Source organism: Crocodylus porosus, unplaced genomic scaffold, assembly GCF_001723895.1.
Source record: "Crocodylus porosus isolate Cpor-Errol unplaced genomic scaffold, CroPor_comp1, whole genome shotgun sequence".
Taxonomy (NCBI): domain Eukaryota; kingdom Metazoa; phylum Chordata; order Crocodylia; family Crocodylidae; genus Crocodylus; species Crocodylus porosus.
The window spans coordinates 24,648,512-24,657,317 of NW_017728917.1; the positions used below are offsets into that span (position 1 = coordinate 24,648,512).

Here is an 8,806-nt window from a genome sequence, read left to right on the forward strand (position 1 = left end):
TTTTTTTTTTTTTTTTTTTTTCCAATTTCACTATTTAAAATATATATATACATGTATACAAACTCTGAAGTAAAGGGAATTCAAACAAAATTCAAAAACATCTAATTGTTCTGTTTCTTTATCAGTGTGAAAATGTCAAAATAGGGCATTATTGAAATCCTGTTCGTCAGCTTTTGTTTTGTTTTCTTTTTTCCTGAACACAAATTTGATGAAATAGGCATGCTTTTGCAAAATATTTCGCCTCAAGAAAGCTTGTCATTTTTATAGAAAAACTTTATTGGAAAATGCCCAACAAAATTTTTGTTGTAAATTATGAAGGGGCTTTGAATGATCTGCATCTTCATTTTGCCCTCAAGATAGCACAGGATTTTTGGATGTAAAACTTACTATTTACCAGAGGTTTCATTACTCTAGTATTTCATGAAGGACTTGGTGATTTCCTATTCTAGATTTTCCCTTGTCTTATTCTTTATTTTCCCTGCTACTGAGATCTAACTAATAAAACCTACCTGTTCTGATAGCCAGATAAGTCATCTGTCATAAGTCAGCACTGTATCTCCTTGCAAAGTAGTAGACCTAACATTCTGTCACCCAGGCATTACCATAGAAACTGTTTTACACTATTAATTGCATTATCCTATTTACACTATTAATTTGCAAACTAGCAAATACTGTGATCATAAGGAAATGTCTTATGGAGAGAACATGGAAATGCAGATTGACATCCATATTCCAAGTTAAACCTTTAAATGATTGTCTGCTAATAGGGAAGGGGGGGAAATTATATTAAATAATATTGAACTTCAACAAACCCAGTGACTTCAGGGACAACTTTGTATGTACCTGTGTAATGAAGTACAGTCTGTTGTTGTGGGAAAGCTGGTTTTCCCTACTTTTTCTTGAACTGTACAACCCAACTGGGCTAAGTACAGACAGTCAAAAAGCCCAAGGCTGAATTGATTCAGTCTTTGGAGGTTAGTCTAAGTTGCAGAGATTAAATTGAAACAGAAGTAAATAGACATTTACTTTTGATTCAGGAATTGCAGCCACCTGCCTATAGTATGCTCCAGCCAAAAGCCAGGGGTGCTGAAACATGGTTCTCTGTCTGTGTTTTCACTTCCTCTTCCTGCTGCCCCAGAGTTACAGCAGCAGGACTCTGCAGGGTTGCTTATCACTTCTTCCTGTTTCCAGGTGCCTCTGGGATTTGTAGTCCACAGTTACAGCCAGCAGTAAGTTTGAGCGGGGGTTAGCGTGTTTAACCCCCCTCCCTGGCCCCAGACCCCAGCCAGGGTTTGCCAAGGGGGGTGGGAAGGTAGTCCCCATCCTGTCCCATCCCCATCCCTGTAGACTGGGCTGCACCCCAGCGGGGCTTGCCCCTTCCTGTTCCCCCCTGTCAGCCAGCCCTTACTGTTCCAGCTAGGGAGCAGAGGGATGGGGCCAGCCCTGCTCTTTGGAGCAGACAGCACAGCATAGCACAGCCCAGGGCTGCAAAATGCTGGGGGACTATGATTTAACCTGAACCAGGAAGGGATCTGGGACAGAACTTTCATAAAGTGGTTTGACCCAAATCAGTTAAACCTGGTTGAATGTAGTTTCAGACTTATCTTAAGCCAGTTTCAGCCATTTTGAAACTGGCTTGTGTGCACTGAGCTTGTGTTCTGTTACAGGTTTAAACCAGTTTCTGGTGACCTAAGCCGATATATGTGTAACTTCTGCCCCTAGCCCTGAAGTCCTAATATTACTAAGCACACAGCTGAAATCCAGTGCAACAAATGAGTTTAACTGTTAAACCTTTGCCCAGCAGGGGGAGGAGTGGGGGAATTGCAGGACTTCCTAACATTCTTCCATTAACAAAAAAAAAGGAGGAGGTATAAATACATAGCATAATGATTGGCTAATGTATAATTCAGAATTTATCCAGATCCCTTTATGACCTGAGGAAACTGAAGGGTTGAATGATTGACATTTTCTGTGATTGTTATGATGGCACTTTTTGGCTTTCCAGTCAGCCATTAGTTGCACAGCATGAAATTTGTGAAGTGACATCCAGCTCCAAAACTACCCTGTTTACAATGCTTGGCTTTTCTTTTAAGACCTGATTAATGCAGGCTTAAAAGAAGATTGGTGTATGTATTTACTTTAGGAGCATGAGCTGTAAAAGCATTTGCATAGAAGTATGTCATCTTGTATAGTACATGTAGATTTAGAGTAGAAGTGGATGGCACCTTTGCTGTCCTCCCATCACTGAAATACAAGTTGTGTGCCCTCCTTTACTGGCACAGTTCCTGAAATGTCATGACCTACATGTAGGTCTGGTGAATCTTAGGCTGTGTCTGCATCAGATTCACCAAACTCAGGGGCAGTGCCCTTACGCATACCATGGTGCTCCGGGTGGACTGCCTCTCTTAATTTGAACAAGTATAGCCACTTCCATGTGGGCAGGCTAATTTGCATGATCATTGAATTCACATGATCGTTGAACTTCCTTGCATTAGTAGTACTAATTAGCCAGATCTAAGCAATATGCAGAGTTGGCAGTGGCTACATTGCTTCTGATTCAGGAGGCAGCCCCACTCAGGTTATGTAACATGCTTGACTGTGTCACTGCTGTGAATGCTGTGTTTACTGTCTAGACCAGTGGAGGCTAGCCTTTCTGGCTAATTTGTGGCGGGCCACAGATTTAGCCCTGCACCCTCCCAAAATGCTTCTCCAATCCCTTTCTGTTATCTGATCTACTGCCATCATTTCTGCTTCCTGCCTAACTTGACGCTCAGCTTTCTGCTCCCTGCCCTATCTGCCACTGTGCTACTTTTTCCCCTCCCTAGCCTGCTGCATGCCTGACATGGAGGCTGCCTGTGACACTTGTGGCACTCATACCACAGGTTGGCCACCCCCAATCTAGACAATAGCCTCAGATACTGAAAATATATCTGAGGTAGAAAATATTTTAAACTGTATTGGACCTAAACTGTATATTTACTTTCTGTTTAATGGCAAATACCAGAATACTTATAGAAGAATCTTCGTTTAGAACAAGTCAGGGAAGCCCAAACCATCAGTCATTTTCACTAGTAGATGCAGTAAAATGTTTTCTTAGTGGCATTCTTTCACAGTCACAATGCCAACTGCACAGCCCCTTCATAAATTATAAAAATAACTCCCTTAAAATGTTGGTTTGTGAATTGCTGCTGTTTTCTTCAGAGGCATCGGCTGATCAGTGAAACACCAGTTTTCCCTGGTAACAGGAAGAAAAAGCATTTTTTTTTAAAATTATTTTCAGTTTCTGAGTACAGTTAAGTAAAAATTCTGTTTCAGCCGGAACAGCTTATATAACCTTGCTTACACGCATTCTTTAATCCCATTAAAATGGCTGTTTAGGCCAAAAGAGTTCACCTTTTTCTCTCTCTCAAGTTAACTCTCAGGTTCTCTGTCTTCCAGTTAAGACTCATGTCATGTTTTTGAGGCTTTTTAATGACCTATGGCTCTGACTCTTAGTCTGTGGCAGCCCTGTGTCTGTTCTTATGTCTGACTAGTAACTCAGCGCAGTTTTCTGTGCTTAAGCAAAGACTGATTGAGCTGTAGGGCATTTCCTGGGAATTAATGGCTGCATGGTAAAACTTGAGCACTCAAGGCAGAGCCCGTGGCCATTAATCCCAGAGAGCATCATGCACTGAAGTAATTATAGCTGTTTAAAGACTGATAGGATTTTATAGAATTATGTTAATAAAGCTGTTATTATAAAATTACTAAGGTAACATTTCAGTGGAGTAGTGGCTGCATATCCTGTCTCAATATTCCATCAGCTGCATTAAAATTGACAAATACTAGCAGAGGAGTGAGAATCAGTGGGACACCAGATGGGATTTTAAAAAAAATGAATGGAAGAACACGAAGAGAGAAGCAGCAGTCCACTCTTCTCTCCAGACTCTAGAGGAGAAACTGATGGCAGTCTGCTCTTGTGTCTCTGGGGCTAAAAGGTTTTTTAAGGAGGCCAACAGTGGCAGCCAGGTCCTTTCCCAGTGCATGTGGCAGGTCTCATCCTGAAAGAACATTAGACATGCTATTTTTTGCTGAGAATGTAGCTTGAATTCTCTAAATATAGAAGGGCTATGCCTTAGCCAGTTAAGATGAAGGAACCATTTTATCTAGTTTACAGTATAATGTTTATGCTCCATTGCATAATGTATGTTTAGATGTCTAGGTATTAGTTTTATTGTACAAATGTCTAAACATGACAGTTATGTAGACTCATTGTTTACTGGAGGCAAACTTTGTGGCTCACAGATCAGTGCAATCTGGGTTGGTGATAAATCATAAAATAGTCAAACTGTTAGATGTACTCTACAAATCTGGTAGGAAATCAGAACTCATACATAGCTTTAGTTAGCCATGTGTTTGGTTTTCTCCAAGCAGAACAAAATGTGTTTGTAAGGTAGTGCATCCATTTTTTTGTTGCTTTATGGCACATTAATTCCAAATAAAGTTTCTTTGAAACCCTATTTCCTTCTTCTTTTTCTTTCCTTTTGTAGAGTGGTAGAACAAGAAGCTCAAAGATCCCAGCAAGTTGCACATGACAGAAGGAGCCCTAGCAGGACTAACGGTTGTAGTGAAAATAGACCCATTGATATCCTGGAAATGCTCAGCAAAGCCAAGGATGAATATGAACGAGTAAGTGTTTGTGCACATTAACAGTATCTGTATTAATAATGTAATGTTAGTTTGAGTACTTTTCTCCTTTTGATTTAAGGGCTTTAGGACCTCAGGTTGCTCCTCCTCCTGAAAGCAAATGGAGCTTTGCTTTCTTCTTTAGTGCAGAAAGTAAAGCCCTTTTACAGGAAAACATTATAACATGCATCAGATCGCCTTGGTGAATCTTTACATTTTGAAGTTAATATATTTTATTTCCTGGAACAAATGAGTTCCTTTTTTTCCTCACACTTGCATCTTTAAAGTGAGAATCCTAATTTAACAACACTTGTGTTTAAATTGTGAATTAGGAGTGTACTGTGCATTTGAAGATAAAAATGTAATGTTGCAGCATTCTGGGTTTTGTTGTATTATTCCCTGAGTAGAGATGCTGTTAAACGTGATGCAGGATTAATCTGTCTGGTCTCATATTCTTTGATAATTTAGTTATGTTGTGGATAATCTAAGAGAAAAGAGCTTTGTAGACTTCTGTATTAAATATTGACACAAGCTTGTATTACAAAAGTATTAACATTTTTAAGAGGTTCTATTTGGTAAATATTTCATTCTTTGCTGCAGTTGGTTTCTTTTTTTCCTTGTCCTCTATAATACCAAAGCTCACTGGAGGAGATTGACTGACTGAGCTGTGAATCATGGTTGGATGTGTATTGCAGTTACCTATTTAAGTGCTTCAGGGGATGTTGAATCACATGGCTAAGGGCTACCCCAGAACTACCTCAGAATTGTGATCTGCACATAGTAGTCTGCAGCCTGGAATGACTTCCTGACATTTAGAACAAATCTTTGTATTGAAAACTAAGACATTTCAAAACAATATAAGGAATCATGTGATGCTTGGTGCTGTACTTGTTAGATCAGTCTCTCCTGTAATTGTTAGCTAATAATTTAACTTATTTTTACAGTTATTTTAATTTTTCAGTCGATTTTAAACAAATTTTGACATGTTTATCAACAATCTTATTAATAATTTTCTCAACATTAATATTAAATTGTAGTTAAATAGCTAGCTGAAACTATTGGCACTTCCTTGTTTTTCTAGTTGTAACTTAATTGAGATATGTAATGAATTGCCTATGTCTAAGAGGCAGAGATTTCTTTTATTGAACCAACTATATGTAGTTGGAGTAAAGGTAGACAACCTTTCCAACACAAGACATTCTTTATCTGGTCCTGTTTATCAACAAAGAATGTCTTGTATTGGAAAGCTTATCTAACTCTATCCCAACTTCTCAGTCCAATAAAATATATTATGCTAAGAAATGCTTGCATGGTTCAGAAACTATCATGGCTACAACATCACTGTTACACTACCATTTCTCAGAAAAATTGTCCTCCAGTTGAAGAAAATGGGCCAAGTAGTAGCTGTATGATGAATATCCAAATGTAGCTGGGTATTCTCTTGAGGCCTGGGGGGGAAAAAGGAAGGCTTGTCTCTACTTCTAGTATTCAGGGTGCTTAGTTAATCAAAATCAAATCCTATAATGTCTGTTTTTGAAGGCTCAAACTCATTTGAGCATTTTTTGTGCGCATGGAGAATGAAGGAAGGGGGGAATGCAGGGTTGAGATAAAATGGAGAGAGAGAGACTGCTCCATGTTCTTTGCAGATACCTTGCAGAATATTTTCTGTGTGTACTAATCCATTCGTGCTCAACCTTTCTGTCCAGTGAGCTGGATGGGCAGTACCCAGTCCCTCTGTGGGCTGGATTTGGCCATTGGATCCAATCGGGTGCTCAGGGCTTGCGCAGCAGAGCCCCATCTGGCCTTGTGGAGTGGGGCAAGAGGCAGTTTGGTCCTGATCCAGCTGTGTTGGAAAAAGGGCATGGCCTAACTCCAATCCAGCCTTGTGGGGCAGGGGGTTCATGACCCATCCACAGTCCAGCCCCATGGGAAAAGGGCACATGCCCTGTACCAACTTGGCCAGGTGGGAGGAAAGGAGGGTATAGTCCAGCCCTACAGTGGCAAGGGAGCATGGCCTGACCCTAAACTAGCTACATGGGGAGGGATGACATGGCCTGGCCCTGCAGGAGAAAAAGAGCAAGGCTCGAGTCCAACCTGACCAGGTGGAGAAAAGGGGGTATGGCTTGCTCCTGAACTGCACCCCCAGGAAGAAAGGATGTGGCCCAACCCTGGTCTGGTATAGGGCTTGGGAAATTTTGGCAGCAGAGTGGGGGGCAGTATTAACTGCCACTTCTCCCCTGCCATCAAATTTCCCAATCTTTGTAGAACCCTGAGGGCCATATTCTAGGGCTCCACTGGCCACATTTGGCTTATGGGCCAGTTTGAGCAGCCCTGCATTTTGCTAATTCTAATAGTGGGACTTTCACCTCTGACTTCTAAGACTGGGGTAAAAGTGCCATTGATCTTCATGTAGAAATAAGCTCTTTAGTGATGCTTTTGAAAAATTATACCCATACTCTGATCTCAAAGCAAGAAAAATTCCGTATTGTGTCCTATAATATATTTATAGTTCCATTTCTCCTAGTTAAGAAACCCCCTAGTTTGCCTCGGAGATGATTTTATTATAATTTAAAGTTTTCTGGTATAGTTAAACAGTTGCAAAATTAGGGAGGCTGGGAACCTCCCAGTTTAAAAGGGCCCGCCAACAGCAAGTTAGGCTCTGGAGCGGTGAGAGACGCGCGGGTGAAAGCCCACCGTGCCCCCACTCCCCCAAAGCCCCCCAGAGACCCACCAGCAGCCGCGGAGCCCCCTGCCGACCCACAGCACAAGCAGGGGCAAGCGGAGCCCGTGGTGGGAGGGGATTAACCCCTCACTGAGTAGGAGGAGGCGGCTGAGTGGAGCTGGGCCAGGTCAAGCTCCGCCCAGGCCCCTACTTTGCCCAGCCTCCCAGGGAGCCACGTGAGCAGGCCATGCAAACAGGCGCGCTCGTCTGCTGGCGTGTGAGTTCGCACGGGAGGGCCCGAGACCCTGCCTGCAAACCCCCCAGGGCAGACAGTCCCAGCCGTGGCCAGTCTACTAGAGGCATGACACGGATGAGCATGCGTCACACCCCGAGGGTCCTCTCGGGCTCTGTGGCCCCCCTTCCCCCCGGCACCTTAGAGATGGCCACCCAGATGGAGCCCCTGGTTCTCAGCTGTGCAGGCTGCCTGTCCCTTTTTCAGGCTCTGGTGGCCGGGAGCATGGCCACCTCCCTGTGTGTGATCTTCTCCCTTTTGGGGTCTCTGGCATGCCAGCTGGAGGAGCACCAGGCCACAGTCCAGAGACTGCGTGCCATCAGGGACTGTGAGCAGGAGATAGACTCCTACTGCCAGGCCATTCTCCCCTGGGAGCCAGAGGGTAGACCACTGTCTTCCTCCAGGACAAAGGAGGACTCTAGGACCTCCCACTCTGTCCAGTCAGGGGCATGGACCAAGGTGGTCAAGGGCCCTAAGGCCCACTGCACCAAGACACCTGCCCCGCTGTAGCTTAGCAACAGGTACACACCTCTTGCTGCTCCAGCAGAGCCTGCTGAGTTGCCAGCTAACACAGGCTCAACTGCAGCTACCGCCCCTTTTCTCCCCAAGACAAAATGTAAGGTGTTTGTTGTGGGAGACTCCATACCGAGGGGGCAATCTGCTGCCCTGACCCCTTAGCCTGGAAGTCTGCTGCTTCCCAGGGGCCCGCATCCTGGACATTGCGGAGAAGATCCCAAAGCTCCTTCAACCCATAGACAACTATCCTATGCTCCTTATTCATGTGGGCACCAATGACACGGCTCAGAGCGCTCCCAGCCGAGTCATGAGACGCTACAGGGATTTGGGAGTGGGGCTAAAGGGTCTGGGGGCACAGGTGGTGTTCTCGTCAATCCTCCCAGTCTCGGGCTATGGGCTGAGGAGGGAGAGGAGGATCCACGTAGTCAACCAAAGCCTGTGGCGCTGGTGTCATCGGGAAGGCTTTGGCTTCCATGACCACAGCCCACTCTTCAGCGAGAGAGGCAGTGAGCTGCTAGGAAGAGATGGCCTCCACCTCTCTCCCCTGGGGAGGAGGCTCTTCTCAGCCAGACTGGCTGACCTGCTCCACCGGGCTTTAAACTAAGCCCATTGGGGGACATGGAGACTACCGCCACTGCTGGCCCGCTGAGCAACCCTTGCAGCGGACCAAA

General features: G+C 44.1%; 1 protein-coding gene across 1 annotated transcript in view; it reads left to right on the plus strand.

The window, feature by feature from the left end:
• Window positions 1–8,806, plus strand: part of DCP1A (decapping mRNA 1A) — a 73,300-nt gene that overhangs the window by 28,475 nt on the left and 36,019 nt on the right. Inside the window, exon 5 of the mRNA XM_019536924.1 lies at window positions 4,530–4,668. Coding sequence (XP_019392469.1) covers window positions 4,530–4,668 — 139 coding nt within the window. The remainder of the gene's footprint in view (window positions 1–4,529; window positions 4,669–8,806) is intronic.